This window comes from Schistocerca nitens, chromosome 4, assembly GCF_023898315.1.
Source record: "Schistocerca nitens isolate TAMUIC-IGC-003100 chromosome 4, iqSchNite1.1, whole genome shotgun sequence".
Lineage (NCBI taxonomy): Eukaryota > Metazoa > Arthropoda > Insecta > Orthoptera > Acrididae > Schistocerca > Schistocerca nitens.
The window spans coordinates 173,070,259-173,091,109 of NC_064617.1; the positions used below are offsets into that span (position 1 = coordinate 173,070,259).

Below are 20,851 nucleotides of genomic sequence, written 5' to 3' on the forward strand. Positions count from 1 at the left end.
CTTAACGTCTGAGAAAGTAAAGAAATAATAATAATAATAATAATTGTTCCGACATGTGACAGGATTTACTCAAAAAGCAAGTGATTAAGTCACCAATCAATTTTAAAAACTGTATATTACATGCTTTGTGTCACATCACCTCGGCATTTATGAAAGAGAATTATCAGTGAGAGGTGCAAGCCAGCAGGAAGATAGAGAAGGAGGGTCAATAAATTTAAATAAAAAAGTAATTTGTTCTTTATTTAAACACAAGTTTATAATGTAGTGCTGGGTGTTGCCCTTTTTGAAATCAACCAAAAACCCATATTTTATCAAAGAGGAATGAAAAATTTCTATTTAGGTAAATAAATTCACAAATTTAGAAATATACTTTTTATTCAGCTCTCCTTGATATGTCACAGGTTTCCAAAAAAGTTGGCAACCCTAGTCTTGGTTCATGTATAACTAAAAAACCTGAAAAAGTAATTGAAATCACTTAAAAACTAAGAGTGAGTGAAAAATGATTGAAACAGCTCACATGGCTGCAGAGACTAGTTTCATTTGGTCAATCAACTGTTAAAAGCAGTAGGTTGTCCCATCACTACAAAGGGTGTGTTTTTGTTCCAAAACACCCCAGCTACTTCTGCACAGCATCGTCACCCATGCTGCATCACTGAACTATAAAAGTTTTGCCTCACCCTCTGTATTTTCTTAACATGGCATCCAGCAACTTCTTCCTCCTTTTTCAGATGGAGAAACTACTGCATGGCTGGCTTTTCCAGAGGGATGACAGGGCTATTTTTCAAAGATGGAATGTTTCCTGAACAACCATAATGCTGGCTTTTACAACTGAGATCCAGTTGCGACTCATGCCGAATTTTACCAATTTGCTACAATGTGGTAGCCTAACACCAGTAAATTAATTTTACATATAACTGAACTGTTTAAACATATATAAATTTTATGATCAATAGTTTAACACTGCAAGAGGGGGGAGTTGACAACCATGGGAATTGAACCCAGGTTCCTGAACTGTCAGTCCATGCATTAAACCACTTGGCCACAGCGTGATTATGTCTCCTTAAAAGGCCTTCAGACTCTACATGTAAAGCTTTAGAGAGCATTTTACTTTTTCCTATTGCCCACTCAGCAAAATATTCTAGGAACTTGAAAGGGATATCAGGCTGCTTCAACTCACATTGTTTTATTTTATCTATAGTTTCTTTCAATGGACTCAATGGCCACTTGGAAATCAATGAACATCATTCAAATTCTGTGGTAAATGACTGACTTCCAAATTAAATATTTGTTCAGGCCCTTCCTAAAACCACCTTGATAGTCACCTAAATTACTCTTCAGTGTTGTTTCTACTCTGTTTAGTATAATCTTGGAAAATGTGTTATATGCAAATGGCTGCAAAGAAATCCCACTGTAATAGTTAATATTTATTGCCTCTCTTATGCAGTGAGTGAAACAAGGCCACCTTCTACTCTCTTGGGAATTGCTCTGTCTTCCAAATTTTCTCAAAGATTAATTTTAGTCTATTTTTTAATTTTTGGTAAAGACAATTTCAGAAATTCTGCTGTAATAGAGTGTATTCCACTAGCTTCATCAGATTTTAGTAACTTCTTCAATGTCTTTAATCGTTGAAGGTAAATGTTTTTCTAGATTCTCATGAATGTTTGAGTATTCAAACTTAGGGATTGGTTCTCTACAATTAAGAAGCTGATCAAAATATTATGCAAGTGCTGTGACATTTTCAGTGATTCGTAAGTCAAATCAGTGAGCTTCATTCCACGCCCCTCTGTTGTTAGATTTACATTCGAAGTAGGTCTACCTAACTCTTTTAAATTTCCCTTTCTCCTCCAAGGATCTACTGGAAAAGAGCCTGTTTAGCAGATCGTCTACAGAAAACACTTTCATACTGTAGCCTTTTGACCTACAAGGGTAGTAATAACAACTAAAATGCATACATTAATTTGCCATGCATAAATTGAATTGTTCAAATATATTTAAATTCTACAATTAATAGTTCAACATTAAGAGGGGGGATGTTAGTAATAGCAGGAATCAAACTCAGCTCCACAAATTGCCAATTGGCATGTTAAACTACTTGGCCTCAGTGTGGCTATGGCGGCAGTTCCTCAAAAATCCCTCATGCTGTACACTTGTGCAATATTCCGAATGCAGTTTCAAAGAAAAATACTGACTTGGTGCAGTGAGTAAAGTAACACTCAGAGTGCCAGAAGGGATGATGCCACATCAGAGCATACACCTGAAATCAGACAGCTGCGTCCTCATTTGAGGTGATCGTAGCATGGCTGACCATCATTCAGCACTTGACACTGGATTATTGTCATTGTGAAGAGAGCACTACAAAACATGTTTTTGTTCATTTCAGTTGCATACCAGCACACATCTGAAGATAAATAGTGTAATTTTAGTGCAATTTCTGACTCAAAATCAAAGAGAAATGGTAATATTTTAGTGCAATTTTAGACACATTCAAAGAGAAATGGTATAATTTTAGTGCAATATTCACAGTGTGCTGTAGCACATTGGCACACGACAATCGGCTACCACTGACAAGATCTCTGTCAAGTCATACATAGTTCAGAAAAGTATGTTGCCTTACAGGGTGAATATATAGAGCAGGACTTACAGCATCACAAAGCTTCATGGCTTCAGATCCATTTTGTCAGTGGTACCCAAGTTAGTGTCCTGACAGTCCTGTACAGTGCAGGAATCAAAATTACAAACACAAAAATGCTGAACCCTATTTTCAAACATTCCAAACAAAAGGTCTAAAAGTATTGCCCAAGTTTCATTTTTGCACAGACGAGTGATTCTGATATTATTGTCAGTGGCATCAAGGAAGAGCTGGAATCACTAAAACTAAGCAAGTCTCTAGGGTCCAATAGAATTCCTGTCAAGAGTTTACATTGAATCAGCAGTTACCTCCCATAATATACTGTAGATTCCAGAAACAGAAAACTATGCATAGTGGCTGGACAAAAGCACAGGTCACAACCGTTTACAAGAAGGGTAGCAGAAATTATCTTCAAAACTGCTGTCCAACATTACTGAAATGCATCTGTTGTAGAATCATATAACATATTCTGAGCTTAAACATCACAAGATATTTTGAACAGAATAACCTCCCACATCCCACCACCACTGATTCTGAAAGCCTCAGCCATGATAAAACCAACTTAAGCTTTTCTCACATTAAGGTAATCCGGTGGATGAAGGATTACTAACGTACATTTAACTCCATACCACACCAGTGATTATTAACAGTGGTTCAATAATGTGGGGCATCAAACAAATATCACAACTGGATTGAGAATGTCTAGGTAGGAAGGATGCAGCATCTAATCTGGAAACACGAGTCATCAATGGAAGCAGATTAACTTGGGAGCCCTTCTGTTCACACTGCACATTAATGGCCTGGTAGGGAATATTAATAGTCACCTCACACTTTTTGCATGTGACTATCCAGTCTGGTCTTCATACGATTTCAAATTGTTGCAAAGATGTAGTACCATGACGATATCTATCAATAAATCGCATTTGAAATCAGTCTACTCATACAAGTACCTAGGTGTAACAACATGTGGGGATATGAAATAGAATTATCGTATAGTCCCAATCATGGGTATAGCAGGAGGGAGACTTTCACTAGTCCTATCTTAGAAAATGTCTCTAGTGTGTGGCACCCACACCAAATGTGAATGACAGAGGATATCGAATGTATACAAAGAAGGGCAGACAGATGGTCATGTGTTTGTATGATTTACACAAGAGAATGACAGAAATGCTGAAAATCCTCAACTGGCAGATGCTTGAAGAAAGACGCCAATGGTCCTGCAAAAGATTAAGTGACAAAGCTTCAAGAACCGGTATCAAGTGAAAATCTAGAATAGTGTGTTAGGATTTGTACACAGTTAATAATAGAGGAAGGGAAGTGATACCTGTGCTGCAATGGAATAAGTTGAATGAACTTGCAGAGCTCTAGAAAGGTGCTGTGTGTTACACTTGTTATTCTAGAAATCTTTACTTTTCTGTTGCAAGAAAACTGATTTAATATATGTAAACGAACTCTCACTTATGGGTAATTAAATATCAAAACCAACACTACCAAGCTACTATATTGTTTATAAATTCTGCAGAATTAGATATCAATGTAAATGAATGAAAAGTTTAATTTTTCTGCTTGTAATCACGGCAATTTATTCAACGTTATTTCTTTCGTGATTTTAATAGGCTACATCAAACATTTTTATTCTTTCGCTACAACATGAAATAAAAATTGAAGATGAATTGATAATTCTGAACTGCACACCCACAGAACATTAAATGAATATCCAGCTGTGCAAATGACAGTGAGTTGTAGTTTGAGGAAAACCCCCACACTAATTTTGACAGTTGCCAACTGTCCACTACCAGACATGATTCGCAGCTCAAAGAGGTTACTGTTGGTCAAAAACAGTTCAAAATGATCAGAATTGCTACTTGAATATAAGTTTTGCAGTACACATGCATGCACTGATTGCTGCTCAAACTCATTATTACAGTCAAGAAGTAGTTAGTCACTCAGCGTACAGTGCATCTTTGCATTAAAAATGCTACACCTGTGTAATGCAGCCATGTAAAGACAATGGGGAATGAAGAAAGGGAGCATATAGTTTGACGTCTACACTGAAGTTATTAGAGATGAACTTCTCGCTCAACAGAGGAATGAGGAAAGCCATTGATCATGAACTTGGTGAAGGAAACATCTTTGTTTGCACCAAAGGTCATTTAAAGAACTCATGGAATAAGTTTAAGCAAACACTAAAAAATGTAAAATCCAGGATGGAATAAAGACAATATTAATAAAAGAACAGATTATTACTCATCCTACAGTGGTGATGTTGAGGCACAGACATGCACAACAAAGACAGCTAAATATGTGAGCTTTTAGCCAAATGGCCTTGTTCTAACAGATAACACACACACTTTCACGTGAGCACCGATGGAAGAAGCAATCTGGGTGTCGGGGATAAGGAGGAGGCTGGGGCGGGGAGGGTAAGGGATAGAAGGATAGTCATGGGGAGGATGTAGTGCTGTTTGTGGGAGCATGCAGAAACATGGTGGTGGGCAGGGTATGGTAGCTAGGTGCAGTCAGGATGTTTGAGGGGGGAGGAACGTAGTGGAAAAGGAGAGAAGTAGAGGAGGGAAAAAAAAGATACAAGTTGAGCCAGCGGGGAAGACTAGTGAGTCTGTTAGTGGAATAAAAGAGAGTGTAGTGCTTGAGTGGGAACAAGGATGGGGATAGGTGTGTGGAGGAAAGGGACTTGCAAAGGTTGGCTGGGGGTGTTATAAGAACATTGGATATATTGCTGGGAGAGTTCCCTCCTACGCAGTTCAGAAAAGCTGGTGATGGAAGAAAGGATCCAGATGACACAGGCTGTAAAGCGTTCACTGGAGTAAAGCACATTGTGTAAGGCTGCGTGTTTAGCAACTGGGTGGTTCCAAACATAACTTGCTTCACTTCAATGACTGCTTCACAGGCTGTGCCATCTGGATCCTAACTAACAACATCAGATTTTTTTGAATTTCTCAGGTGGGAACTCTCCAGTAATACATCCTACATTCCCTTAACCACTCTGGCCTCAATGTTTGCTAAGCCCTACCTACCCTTCACCCACCTATCTCCTTCCCTTCGCCCACTCCAGCACTAGAGAGCCTTCTAGTCCACAAGCACACCTATTGGTCTCAGTCTCTCTCTCTGACCCCCCATCCCCTTCTCCCATTCCCCTTCTATTTCTACTTTAGAAGCACTCCATTTGGCTGAAAGCTCACATTTAACTGTATTTTTGCAGTGCCTGTATCCGACACAACATCTCCTCTATGAGGTGACATCCCCTTTATAAGGTGAGTAGCAAGCCATTCTTTTCATAATGTTGTAATCTTATTGCAGGTGTTACATTATTTATGAAAAAAAGCCCAGTATTTTTCTATTAATGGCAAGTGCTTAATTTGTCATGTAATGGCAGAAGAATGCTCCGCATTTAATCAATGAGTTGCAAATCACATTTTTCATTTATTAAGGAGAAATAATCACTAGAGACAAACACATCTATTATATAAATTAATACATAATCACTCAGTTTTTCAAGAAAAATTATGTCAACAAACCTTGAGTGCAGCCAAGTCAATCCCCAGTTTCTGAAACACAGGTACCGCAAAACGAACTCCAGATGGGCTAAAAAAGGCAACCATTTCTGGTAGTCCTTTTTTTGTTATAGCTCTCAAATTTTGTTCAATGTCAGGATGTGGACAAGTGCGATATGATGGCACAGGATCCAAATGGATGCCACCAACTGCTAACGCACCACTTAGGCGATCACCTCCAGGTTCTACTGATAGTGTTCCACAGGGGTAGAGCAGTGGCAGGTGGTTGCCCTCTGCCCCCTGCATTTCTGAGAAACAAGTGGAGAAAAAGTGCTGTCACTGAAATCAAATATTTTCTCTGGTTACATTCTGAAGGGAAAATCAGTAGTGTTTGAACTAATACGTTGAGACTTAACTCATGGGGCAACGTATCTATAAAGGCAACTTGTCATACTGTCAACAAACATACCTGAAAGAATAAACTCAGCAAGAGCAACAGCATGTCCAGTGTTGCTTCCCTTGCCTTCCATTGTCAGTTCTCTCTGTAGAACATTACGAGTAGTTTCACCTACAACATATGCATTTCTCCATCCTAAATGTGATGGTGTCTTTCCTTCCAGAGAGAGAGCAACTGCTTTAACCGTACGAGGACTTGTAAATATCAACCCTGCAATACATTGCAATTTGCACAATAATTTTTCAAACTTTCACAAATCCCTGAAACGTCTTATAAAACTTATCTGAACACGAAAAATGTTATAACAATACGTTATTATCTGCTGCAGCATTTATGTTTTAATACAGTTTGTAACTGATGGTCCAAAAATTATGTGCCTGCATTCTGCATGAAATGGTTGTTATTGTTGTGATCTTCAAATTGGTTCAACACATCTCTCCACATTAGTCAATCCTCTGCAAGTGTCTTCCTCACTGTCTAACTATTTTAATTCAAAGTCCTTTGAGCCTGCTTACTGTAGTCAATCCTTGATCTTCCTTTATTATTCTGCTCACCCCTTTCCACGTTCATAAATTATCAAATCGACTATTCCTTCACCCCTTCTTTTAGTCAAGTTGTGCCTTATACATCATTGTCCCCAATTGATATCAGTAACTCTTCATTTGCGTGTCAGAGATAATAAAGGAACTAATCTGGAAGAGATTTGAAAATAGATGTCCCAAGCAAGCCTATTAATGAAGTTTCAAGAACCGGCTTTAAATGATTTCTCTAAGAATATACAACAACCCCCTACATATTGCTCACACATGGATCGTGAAAGTCAGATTAGAATAATTACTGCACACACAGAAGCATTCAAACAATCATTCTTCCCATGCACCAAGCATGAATGGAACAGGAAGTAACCCTAATAACTGCTACAGTGGGACGTACCATCTGCCATGCAACTCAAGGTGGTTCAAAAATGGTTCAAATGACTCTGAGCACTATGGGACTTAACATCTATGGTCATCAGTCCCCTAGAACTTAGAACTACTTAAACCTAACTAACCTAAGGACAGCACACAACACCCAGCCATCACGAGGCAGAGAAAATCCCTGACCCCGCCGGGAATCGAACCCGGGAGTGGGAAGCGAGAAGGCTACCGCACGACCACGAGATGCGGGCACTCAAGGTGGTTTGCAGGGTATAGATGTAGACGTAGTAATCTGATCTAGTCTTCTTTAGTACCATATTTCTTAAGCTTCTAGTCTTCTTGACTGTACTGTATATCATCCACATTTCATTTCTGGATAGGACTATGCACAAATGCTTTCAGAAAAAGGCTTGCTGACACTAAAATATATATTGGATGTTAACATACTTTTCTTTGTTACAAAAGATATTCTTGCTATTAAAAATGCCTGTATGCATTTCATATCCTCTTCACTTTGCCACTGTCGGATATTTTACGCCTTTAAAAGCCACTATCCATTAGTTCCATTGACTCTACACTTTTACCCACCACACTAAACAATTATTTCTTCTGATAATCAATGTATTTTTCCTGCTTTGTACATCATTGCTCTTTACGCTTTGTGAGTGTTTCTCTAAATATCTGCACTCATAAGTTTACAGCGCGACCTAAATTACATATGGGCTAAAGCTCATAGTGGGACTTTACACACTTCGTTAAAACAAGACTAGCGCGTTAAGCAAAAATTGGCTTTAGGAGCAAATTATACTCCGAAGTGTATTGCAAATCTGCTCTGCACATAAACTAACATTATGTTCCTGCATTTACAGTACACAGAAGGCCTTAAGTAAAATGACTGAACACACAAGAAAATATCAGATAATTAGAGTTTACAATATTTTAGCGACCATGCTCCTACAACGAATGTTACTGTGCAGACACTTGTGTGTATGTAAATCATCAAAATGTCAAACCAAATAAACAATTACTATATCGAAATATCAAGTAATAATTGATTATATTGCTTGCCTTATAACGTGAAAAATTATCACGTAATCTAATCACACATCGGAGGTAACACACACCCAAATTAATTTACATGTATCAGAAATTTACAGTAACAAGTAACTTTCTTAGTTTACATGGCATACCTGAGTATTCTTCCGGACATTGTAGTTTTGTACGCAATCTATCCAAATCGAAGAATTCAAACGTTAACACTGGAACAATATGTGCTGTGAAACCGGCTTCCTCCAAGGTGACCTTGTAAGCATCTTCTCCATTTTTATCCCCGTCTTCTGCGGGCGCTTTGAAAATTATGATTTCTTTCCTAGTCGTTTTCATAACCTAGTGATTAAGCGATAGTCATGTACACACAATAAAGCTGGGCCGACCTTCTCGTTCATACAGATCACACTTTGGGCATGTATAAACATAGTGACGTAAACATAGATTGTTTTCAAAACACCTATGACGGCGACAATTACTCATGGAAAAGTTATAAATCCGAGGCTCTCCCCACCGGCTGGAAATTGTTGTTCTGCGTCTGTGGCCACAATGTCAGTGGACTGTATGGCACGTTCAAACAAAACTTCGAATTTTACAGCCATACAATAGCGTTTACATTCCCTACTATAATTAGGTACGCATTGGATACTCCCCAAGCCCGTATTTTCTGATAATTTACATGCAATATATGTATGCATTACGCACCGAAATAATCGGCAAAGTTTTTCTATCGCCTAAAACAATATTTCCCCATTAATGTTGTACTTTTATTGATTTATAACGAAAAGTGTCTTCAGAGAACCACTACGTAGTATGAGTAAAAAATAAAAAATGATTTTTTATGGAATTTGAATCTTGTTAAAACACTCTCCAACGGATGTTCTGAGAAGTTGGTTTCAGAACATTTCTTTCGTTTTATTGTGTCAGTTATGTCAGGATCCTGTGACAAATATTTGACGTTTACCTTTCCTTCTCACTACATTTTCATTTTGTAATATCCCTGCCTACGCCACGTCAAAGACATTTTGTCAATAGAGATACGATGAATATTTAGGTTCGTTTCAGCAGCTACAATTATGCTATTTGCATGCTTTAATGCTCATGCGCAGCTACGACGTCGTAGAATTCCGTGTTTGGTCGTTGCATTTTCCGTCCCATTTCTGGATAGATTCCCGGGCATAGTGGTGGATAAGCATCTGATATGCTTTCCTTGCTATTAACAATGAAGTGTAAACGTGAAAGAGCTGAAAGCGGGAACTGCAATAGCTTCGAAACGATTGAAAAATGCGCCATAAACTAACCTCGACTCACGTGAAGCTAGGCATGCGCGAATATGGCAGTTTGCTCCCACTGCTTGTACACCATACATCCACATTCCCACTAACCAGAAGCGGGAAGAGGCATTGCTTATACGCTTTTTCAGCTCTGCGCATGGACGTCAAGCTGTCTGGCAGCTACTTAAACAAATCTTTTGATCACTTTCTTTTTGTCAAAGTTAATTTGACAGTGTAATACCGGCCTAATAAAATATTCATACTAAAGCCGCAACAGAATCATTTACCGCACCCAATATTTCGAATGCGAACAAAAATCAGGCAGAATACAAGTAACAATGCAATTAAAACGGTACAATACATGCAAGAAGTTGTAATCAAGAACACAATGCGCTGAAATCAGTTCGTAGGTGCCGCGAGACGGGAACACACACAGCTTGACAGCTAGCTAAAGGTTGGCTGCACCCAAAAAAAACAAATGACTACCTGACATTCTATGTTCCTTGTACCTGACGAAAGCTCCCGACGCATACTGCTCACTGCTCAGTGCTCCGGCCTCCGTGAGTGGGTTGAGTTGACTGGAATAGGGAAGTCCGTATACATTGTATTGAGGTGGACATTGAAGGATTGTTGTGTGTCGTAAGCTTTTGACATTGTTGTGAAAGGTGCTGCTGTATTAAAAAAGAACAGAGGAGAGATAGGAAAATGACATGGTAAGAATGATGTAGAAACTATTCTTATCAGAACAGCTGATATGCGAATTGTTGGAGTTGATGATTGTTGAATATATTGTTTGTTGTGAGAATGACGGATACACTGTCTTTCAGGAATCCGTTGAAAAGGAATTACTTGACAACGAAGCCAACATGGGTTCCACAAGTTATAAGTAAAGCTGATGACAAGGAGCTGGATGTCATGTTCCACAGATTGCAGCAGTATGTCCGACACATTAATTACTTTACGCATTTAACTAATAAAATTGCGTATGGCAGAGTATACAAAAACTGCATTGTTGGCTTCTAGTTAATCCATATTTAATTAGACCTGTTTTCGTGTAACAATATGTCAACGAATTTGATATCTCAATTAGGTAAAACTAGAACGACATTTATTTGTTCTTTGAACACTGTGATAATAATGTATGTAGGTGTATGAAATATGCAGCAGACACCAGAAGTGACTGCGATGTAAGTGTGAATAATGTAAGGAAGAAGAATGTATTGATGAGGAAGTAGCCGTGGCTGAGGTGTAAACTCTGAGCTGCAGGAAATGCTAGGGTCAGTGTACCAGGTCAGTAGAATTTGTAACCCAGTGCAGGGTGAGCTAAGTGATAAGAGGAATTATAGGGCATTTATATAGGGATTTCACAATTAAAGAGGTAGTGATAGTGGGTGGGACAGGAAATAGTTTTGATTGGGACTGGGTATATTATTCAAGAGAGCTGCACTTAGTTGAATTGTTATGGTGCCACTATGAACCATGCCTTCATAGCATCATAAAGTGTATATGCAGGGCTACAGAAAGCAGATGACACTTAATGATGGCTGATGTTGGGCATGCTGCACTGGAACCATTTGGGACTATCGACAGATGTGGCTTCATGAGCAAAAGCATTGTGATTTGATCGTGGGCTCATATGATCACATACGTGTTGTCATTGGTTGGAAGAATAGATCATTTTTAGAATAAACCTGTACAGCATGTGACCCTGCTAAACTTATCTAGTCAGCCCATGAATGTTTGATTTAATCACAGCAAAAAGGTTTCTTGTTAGGTATGTTAATCTCAAAGAAACCACATGGGCAAGATCTAACAGTGTTTCATCAAAACAATTGGCTAAAGTGTCAGTCTCAAATAATCATTGTACACCATTTTGGAGCTGAATTTTCATCTTTAAACTATAGAAATATTTATTACTGAACACTGGCTTTGAGATCCAGAAACATATAACATTATTCATATATGAGATGGCAAAGTATTATTATATGTCTTCCGTAAAGGGGAGGATCATGTCTGTGTAGGCTCACCATTTTATTCTTCCAATCCAGGACGTATTACCATATTTTTTGGGTCCAACCAAGGACATATTTTTGAAATTACTTAAAAGCCCTAACAGTTTACTGGAACATTTCAACTTTATTTATTGAGTTATATATTTTAACAGGTGCACCTATTTTCAGTAATGATTTGTGTATTATTTAGGCTGAACTATCAATTCCCAAACTACAGGGTGATTATAATTAAAGATAAACTTTCAAACCATCATAGAAATAACACCACTGCTCAGAATGCAGTCAAATTGCAACGGAATATTATCGGAGAAGGGGGCAAACATATGGCAGAAGAAAAATAAATAGTTATAAAAGACGCCACTGTAAGCATCGTAATTTAATAGTGGTCGACTACAAATGACAAATGAATCATACAACAATGGCGAAGCTGTACGTTGACATTAAACAAATTGTACTACTCCGTGTGTATGGTGTACAGGTGTGATACTGTTAGTTATGTAAACCCATCCACTGTGGCAAGTTAATATCACATCGGATGGGAAAAATCGGTTTTTAATTGTCCTAAGGCCAAAAACCACACAAAAAGCAACAATTACATCGGATTTTAATTTCCCTGAGGCCAAAAATTGCATAAAAAGCATCAATCACATCGGTTTTTAATTGTCCTGAGGCCAAAAATTGCATAAAAAGCATCAATCAAAATCAAATCGGATTATTACTTTCCATGTGACTGGCACAAAACATGTTCAATATGCTATTCACCATTTTCTGCAACAAGTTGAAATCGAGAAATAGCTTGTACCACAACTGATAGAAGTTTTTCCGGGGTCATGTTCAGTATATGTTGCACAATGCGTGCCTTCAATGCAGCTAAGTTTGCACTTGGAACACTGAACATATCATCTCTCAGATAGGCCCACAGCCAGAAGTTAAGATCAAGTGATCGGGATGGCCAGGCCGTAGGGAAATGATGGCTGATAATTATAGCATTTCCGAAATGGTGCTTCAGCAGCTGCTTATATGGATTTGCAATGTGCAGAGGTGCACCATCTTACATAAAAATGATCCCATCCATTCATCCACACTGGTAGAGAGCTGGAATGATGTGGTTGTGCAAAAGACACTCATAGCACTTACCAGTGATGGTACAGGTAACAGGATGGAAGCACCTGACGATTTGAAAAAAATGTGGCCCTATGATGAATGATGCCTTAAACCTGCACTACAGATCGACCTTTTCAGGATGAAGTGGTACTGGTTGATTTGCGTGTGGATTTTCTGATGCCTATATTTGACAATTCTGTGTATTGACATATCCTGTCAAATGGAAGTGGGCTTCGTCTGTCCACAAAATCTTCCACAGCCAATCATTTCCACTTCCATGCGAGCAAGAAATTCTAAAGCGAAGGTCTCTCTTGCTGGCAGGTCAACAGGAAACAACTCGTGCACATGGGTAATTTTGAATTGATAGCAAAGAAGGATGTTTCATAGGATTTTACACACCAAGCTCACGGGTATGTCAAATGTTCAGGCAATTCTCCATGCATTACTTGGTTGCACACCACCACTTGTCTCCTCCTGCATTGTTGTGGCCACTGCCTCTGCTGACATCGAATCAATTCGCTTCCTCCCTCTACCAGGTTGCACACCAAAAGTACCCATCTATTCGAATTTCTGAATAATTTTCTCCAGACCGGTGGCAGTCATCGAACCAGTGCCTTTTTTCAAACCCTTCAGTGTCCGGAACTTCTGTGGAGTGATGTGTGTACAGTCATTATTCTTGTAATACAGCTTTACAAACAGAGCGTGATCCTGCGTCGAGACAGTCATGGCGAATGTCGCAGACGTGAAAGGAGGAAAAGCTGTGTACCCAGCGTGTTTATACTATCTTCAATGGGTCGTGCGCATGACGGGTGTTTTCATTTATGAATTCTGACATATACAGCGCCATATGTTGATCAATTTTCACACTATTTATTTTCTTCCGCCATACATTTTCTGCCCTCTCCGATAATATTCCATTGCAATTTGATGTCATTCTGACCAGTGGTGTTATTTCTACAGCATTTTGAAAATTTAACTTTAATTATAATGACCATGTACATCTGTATTAATCACTTAGAATGTCTGTGAAAAGATTTTCATTCCACTTTCTCTTCACACCACCAGAATTAATGTTGGCGTTATCAGTATAATAAACCAACTTTTCTTTGAGTTTATATTTTTTTCATCCTCTGTGGAAGGTACAGACTCAAAATTTGACCAGTTTTGCCTTCATCAAAACTTATTTAATTCCTTCGTCCAAACTGAAATATCTTACAGAATCCGGAACTAGTTTTCCGTTGCTTCTGTTTGGGCTATCCATCATTACTGCTACATATTGTTTACCATAGAACACAACACATTATCAAATATAAATGGTGAACTAATGTTAACAATAACTGCCTTAGTTTTGATTCTAGCCAGAGGAAAATTTTTGTGTCATTTAATTTTTTAACTAGTTTAGATTCCAGTTTGATGTTTGGAAACAATTTGTGTCTAACAGTGTAGCATGAAAATGCAGCCTTTTTATCAGCACACTTCAGGTGTCAAAATTCTCATCTTTAGCGCCAAAAAATCTCTTATGTTTTTGGTGAAGCAGAAGCATTAACAGCACTCCTATGCTTAGTTGTTTTCACTTGCTTTTTAATAACAACCTTTTACTTTAAGTGCAACAGAAAAATTCTCCAGTCCATGCTGTGCAATAAACACATTCACTGTTACCATCATTATGCTATTTCAAAAATTTCTGTTCCTGTTGCAGGTTAAAATTAGACACCCTTATTTAGTCCAGTGCTAAATGATGACGAAGAAAACTGATAAAATAAAATGAAAAAAGTGTGTAATTAAAAAGTTGTGGCGGAACATGGTAGCCACCTCTCCCCATTAACACGAGTGCTTACTCCAAGGTCGGCTGACTGAGGCACAGTCGTAAGAGAATGTTCAAAAATGCACTGTCAGACAGTTCAATCAAAAATTAAAAAAAATAATTCTCACGAGTTATAAAATTATCAAACTTCACACATTGTTGTAACCTCAGACAGCACTAAAGAACCAGGACTATCTGGGCTAATCCCAGACATATAGTAAGACAGTGTATGTGTATCAAAAAGAGAACACAGTTTAAACTTGGGCATAACCATACCACAGTTGGTGATGAAAAATTTTGAAATATCTGATATTTAAGCACAGATATTGGCAATGGCCTTGCCGCAGTGGATACACCAGTTCCCGTCAGATCACCGAAGTTAAGCACTGTTGGACGTGGCCGGCACTGGGATGGATGGCCATCTGGGCCGCCATGCGCTGTTGCCATTTTTCAGGGTGCACTTGTGGTGTCACCGCCAGACACCACACTTGCTAGGTGGTAGCTTAAATCGGCCGCGGTCCATTAGTACATGTCGGACCCGCGTGTCGCCACTGTTAGGATCGCAGATCGAGCGCCACCACACGGCAGGTCTCGAGAGACGGACTAGCACTCGCCCCAGTTGTATGACGACGTTGCTAGCGACTACACGGACGAAGCCTTTCTCTCATTTGCCGAGAGACAGTTAGAATAGCCTTCAGCTAAGTCCATGGCTACGACCTAGCAAGGCGCCATTTGTAACATTGCATGTATCTAAAGAGTCTCACTTGTATCGCCACAATCTCCAGATGGCTCATCAAGAACGATGTATACAATGAGGGATTAAAAGTTAAGTATTCAAGGAGCTACGTACTTTTCTTTATAGCATTCATTACGAATCCTGTTTCAGACCTCACTCCATCCTTCGTGAGTTAGCGCGTGCATCTTGGCCACCTCTTTCAATTAGTGTACGTAGTGTTGGCAAGTCTGCCGACACTACAGCACTCAGCCTCGTGATGCCAATTGAGGCGCTACTCGACCGAATAGTAGCGGCTCCTGTCACAGAAAACCATCAGCTGAGTAAGATAGAGCGATAATATGGTCCCGATGTGCCGCATGTGGCCTGAAGATGGAGTGCTAAGTACAGATATGGGATTTACAAAAAATAATACTCATTCTTTGTCTTGACTGATCACCTAGTGGTAAGATAGAGCCAGGTGGGGCATTTGTAAACAAGGGTTCATGGGAAACAGTAGGTAGAAAATTTTGGTGGCGAAACATTTGGTGTAATTGTTGGCAGCATTGTTTCCAGCCATCATTTTTTATTCTAACACCACTACACTCTTGTTTTTATTGTTGAATGTTATTAAGTGTTGAGCTTTTTATGTTGCTATGTTCTAGCAATTTGTTAGATCCAGTTTTTATAAGATTGAAAATTGTGTTTTGTTTCCTTGATTTATTGGCAAATTAAACACATTTATGGTCTGTTAAGTTTTTTATATCATTCCCAAACAAGATAATAATAACAAAATAACTTAATTTCAAGCTTGATAAGAACCATTGCATGTTAACATTTTACCTCCAAAAAATTTCGAAGTGGGGTAACTGGGCACAGATGCTGAGTAGAGATTTCAAAACAATATGATATTATTGTTCTGTGTCAGGTTCTGAAAATGCCAAGGATTTGCATTAAAAAGCATCCAGATAGGAATTACACTGTAAATGATGTGTGAAGGGCAGTGAATGATGTTATAAATCCAATTAAAAATATAGGGAAGCAGGAGTGGCTTACGGTGTCCCTTATGAATGCTAGAGATCCGATTGTGATTCATCGCCTCTATAGTGAACTAAATAATTTGTATGAAATGTATGCGCTAAAAGATGACCAAAAATCATACTTTGTCGGCGGTTGTGACAAGTCTGGGTTTAGCTGTGATCCCATCTAGGGTAAGAGCTCTTGGGAAGCAGGGAAAGCTACTGATTAAGGAGTCTGCTGGGTCATGTAGGAAATCAACAACTTTAATAGCCTGCATTACTACAGATTGCAACTTGCCACTATTGATCATGTATAGGGGTGGTGCAGTATAACGCCTATCCAAGGTAACTTTTTGCTGCTTCAACAAGTGGCTGGATGGAGGAGCTTCAGTTTCATCAGTGGTTCGCTACAGCTTTTATCTCTCATACACAAAAATGTAATAACAAATCACCAGTTACCCAGCCAGAGTGCTGTTTTGATATTTGACAGGGATGCTAGCCTTGCCAGTCTTTGATTTCATAAACAGCAAATTGATAAAATAGAGCAATGTTCGCAATAGTAGTAGTAGTAGTAGTAGTAGTAGTAGTAGTGGTGGTGGTAGTTGGTGAACATCATTGGTCAAATTTTGTCAACGACACCAACATCTGAAAACATTAACCATGGATTCCTACTGCTGGATTGTTTTCCAGATTTATTTGACTGTAAGGACTTATAAAGATACAGGCATTTTCTTGATAGAACACAGTTTGCCTCTCCCAGCATTTCATTTGTCGATTCGCTGGAAACATCACTGTTGGGCAGACCCCATCTGCCTTCTTCGCCCATTCATGATGTAGGGCTAGCTCATGTAATAGTTCAACCTATCAAAGACAGGTCTGTTTTCATTTCTAAAAATCTTGTAGATTTTTTCCTGCAAAACCGTTTAAAATGGCAAGAAATCAGCTTCCACTCACACCATAAGGAAAGTCAATCCTAATTTGCAACATCTTCAGTATGGAAAAGTGTTAACAAATACAAAAGCTTTAGGCTGGCCGGTGTGGCCGAGCGGTTCTAGGCGCTTCAGTCTGTAACCGCGCGACCGCCATTTGAACCATTTTGAACAAAAGTTTTATGCCAGCTGGGAGAAGATGAAGAGAAGGAACAGAGAAAAAAAGAGGATTAAGACCAATAAGAAGAGAAAAACAGAACTGAGTGATGACTGAAGTTAAGAAGCAGTTGCCAGTGCTTGATTATGAACTTGAAGTTTTTGACACAGGTGATTGGGATCAGGTTGATTATTCTATCCGAACTCAGTCTTCAGTTAAAACAAGACTCTTTGTAATGGTCAGAATTCTTTCTGGGAAAGGAAAATTTGTCAACTACACCTATGCAACTTTGATGCAGGAAACCTGTGAACTGAAATAAGTCAGTACTCCAAGCACAGCAAGAAGGTATACTTGAAATGATTTAGCTGTTTTACCAGTACCATCTCTCCAAAAATGTTAATACCAAATTAAATTCATTTTCAAAATTACATTGTTTTCTTGGAGGGCTATCCACATATTTTTCTGTTTTGTTTATGTATGTTGACAAGGAGTATGTTACCTACTCCTCAGTTTTAATTTTATTTGATAAAAATACTGTTATAATCATTCAGGAAAATGTTCATAAGCCAGAGAACAATATTGGTTTACAGTTACCCATGCTGATAAATCCATACCCAGTCGACACTTTGTGACTGGGTTTCTGTCTGCTCCTGACCTAATGGAGTAAATCTGAACACATGAGATAAATGTAAACTTATTATTGTATCATTTAGAATCAACTGATTAATGAATCTAAGAGCAGATTTTGTGTTTCAGACCTGTTATGTCTTAAAACTGCCAAAATAACCTGTTCAAATTTACAAAACTAATAATTACTTCAAGTCAAAGTCAAAATTTTTCAAAATCATTTCCCTTTCTCAAGTCCGAGACTTGACACTTGTTTCAACTAAATTAATGAAAGTTCTGGACAAAAAATTTCAATTCCCAAGAACAAAACTGTCTTATGTGGAGACATAAATATAAACAAATATCATAGATGAAAGAAGCAGCTGTCTCTCAAACATCGTTCACAGCTTTGGCATGTCTTGGTTGACCAACAGTGCAACAAGGATAACAAAAACTGTAGGATCAGTAATTGATATTGATCACACTGTTACAGATATACACATGGAACACTGTGTGGTTCATGTAAAAGATCTTGGACTGTATGATCATTTATGCCAATTAAAAGAAGTAAAAGCTGTGTTAGATAGGCACACCATACTGCAGGTCTAAAAAAGATATCCTTCAAAACACAAAATTCAGGTTTGTCGAGTTATTAAACCAAAGCCAGGATGAAATATATACAGAAAAATGCAGATGTAAATTTGTCCCAGGTTCTGTATGATATTTAAACTAAACTTTGAATAGTTATTTTCAAAAGTATCTACACCAATAGGAATGTCCAGTGAAATGAAGTAGATAACAGAAGGTATAAGAAAGACCACAAAATATCTCTGTTCCATAAGATAAACCCATAGTGATCCAGAGTTTCTAAACTATTATCAAAGATACAAAAAAAATTATGGGAAGAAAATATTAGCTAATGACAAAACAGTAGCAAATACTGAGGATAAAAAGCAAAACAGTGCAGAAGATTGCAAACCAAGAAACAGGAAAAAATAAACTAAATCACAATAATTTACTCATACAATTACAAGGGTATGTTGATAAATGATCCATAGAAAATAACAAAGTTTGGGAATGAGTGTTTTTAAGGTACAGCAGAAATAACACCAAAATGAGAATTCACAAAATTAAATATTGTCCCCGTAAAAAAATTGTGTGGCTAGCACAATGATGTAACATCCCAGAGACAGAGAGTATGAGGTCAGGAAAACAGTATAAAAATTATGAAATAAGAAGGCAGCAAGCATAGGTGAAGGGCTAGCCTGTGAATATAAAGAATGCATTGGCAGTATACAAGCCTCTTTAACTGGTGTAATCTTCTTCTGTAGTGGTCAATCCAAGGATTGGTTTGCAACAGCTACAGTGGCAGGTTGTCTCCATTCTGTGCGTCTTACAGCTTTTCTCTTCATTTCTTTATAGGTGTTACATCCCACATCTTTCACGATTTGATCCGTGTACCTCAGCCATGGTTTTCCTCTTGGTCTTTTTCCCTCGACATATCCCTCTACAATTGTGTTCAGGAGTCCTTTATGTCTTAATAGATGGCCAACTGGTATAATACACAGTGCAAAAAAAGTAACACTTTTTCAAAACCTCATGATTGTCTCCCATTGCAAAGTATAAGTTTGCAGTATGACTCAAAGGTGCCTACAACCTTCCTTTGTCGTGGTACAAAAGCGTGGCGCCATGTGACGACACTCTTGGATCCAGTGACACTTCAAACAGCAAGGCTATGACACATGCGGGTTAATGATGTCACATTGGTATCAAATTTCACAAAAAGTCTGCCCAAAACCATCACGTACACATCACATGATGGGAAGGTTGTCACACCCCCTCTTACCTACATTTTGCCCTTCCTTTTGAGGCCTTTGCGATGGAGATCAGAACTGCAACACCCAGCATTGAAATAATGTAGTTTTCTCATGAGTGACCAAGAAAATATTTTCAGACACACCACCTCTCACAATTGAGACAAGAAGCCCTCAGGAGATGGCATAAAGGGTGTTAATGGTACTATCCCTTCCATTGGGGTGTTGATTCCCACGTATTTTTCAGTCAGGGCAGGCAACTCCATCTAATGGGTGTAGAAGGTGTTGCCTCCCCTCAGCCATTGTCTGGTTAGGATTGTCTGCTCTAGCACCTGAGAGCAGGCAACCCATATGACATGCTTTATACATTGTTGACATGCTCAACAAAGGTGTGTGCGTCACACTGAGTGTGTTGCCAACCTGGGAGGCGTTAGAGGGACCCTTTGCTACGTTATTTGCATGCCTGACAATGTTGCAACCCTGTATGACCATGTTACAGGAGACCTGAAAAGCATAAATACTCTTTGCTGCTCTGGGTCTCATTCAGATTTTGTCGAATGGTTTGAACGGTCCCTAGAGATTCCACCCTGTACACCAGAGCAAAAACTGGGGTTGCGTTACACTCCAGAGGGGTCAGATCATGTTCAATGGGGTTGCAATATCACAGTGTCTTTAAAATAGGGTTGAATTGTCAGGATGGGGGAGGAAGTGGTGTTAGTAGTGTTGAACACTGTCAAGAACGTCATCCTGTTGCTCGGGGGAGGAAGTGGTGTTAGTAGTGTTGAACACTGTCAAGAACGTCATCCTGTTGCTCATTGATACAGAACTTTAGTTTTTGAACACCAAATGTGTGGGGGCTTT

General features: G+C 38.7%; 2 protein-coding genes and 1 pseudogene across 3 annotated transcripts in view; 2 read left to right on the forward strand and 1 right to left on the reverse strand.

Moving 5' to 3' along the window:
• The window catches only part of LOC126251659 (uroporphyrinogen-III synthase-like), a 38,268-nt gene extending 29,024 nt beyond the window's left edge, over nt 1-9,244 (reverse strand). The window contains exons 1-3 of the mRNA XM_049952230.1: nt 8,703-9,244; nt 6,608-6,805; nt 6,163-6,446 (exon numbers count right to left, since the gene is read on the reverse strand). Coding sequence (XP_049808187.1) covers nt 6,163-6,446; nt 6,608-6,805; nt 8,703-8,895 — 675 coding nt within the window. The 5' untranslated portion in view covers nt 8,896-9,244. The remainder of the gene's footprint in view (nt 1-6,162; nt 6,447-6,607; nt 6,806-8,702) is intronic.
• Nucleotides 9,245-10,372: 1,128 nt separating this feature from the next.
• The window catches only part of LOC126253004 (bridging integrator 3-like), a 51,501-nt gene continuing 41,022 nt past the window's right edge, over nt 10,373-20,851 (forward strand). Inside the window, exons 1-2 of one of the 2 annotated variants that reach the window (XM_049954051.1) lie at nt 10,373-10,546; nt 10,661-10,768. In XM_049954051.1, the coding sequence (XP_049810008.1) occupies nt 10,539-10,546; nt 10,661-10,768 (116 nt within the window). In that variant the 5' untranslated portion in view covers nt 10,373-10,538. Of the gene's footprint in view, nt 10,547-10,659; nt 10,769-20,851 lie in introns of those variants that run through there. The other variant, XM_049954052.1, reaches the window with a different exon arrangement.
• LOC126254072 (5S ribosomal RNA) lies at nt 15,082-15,199 on the forward strand (annotated as a pseudogene).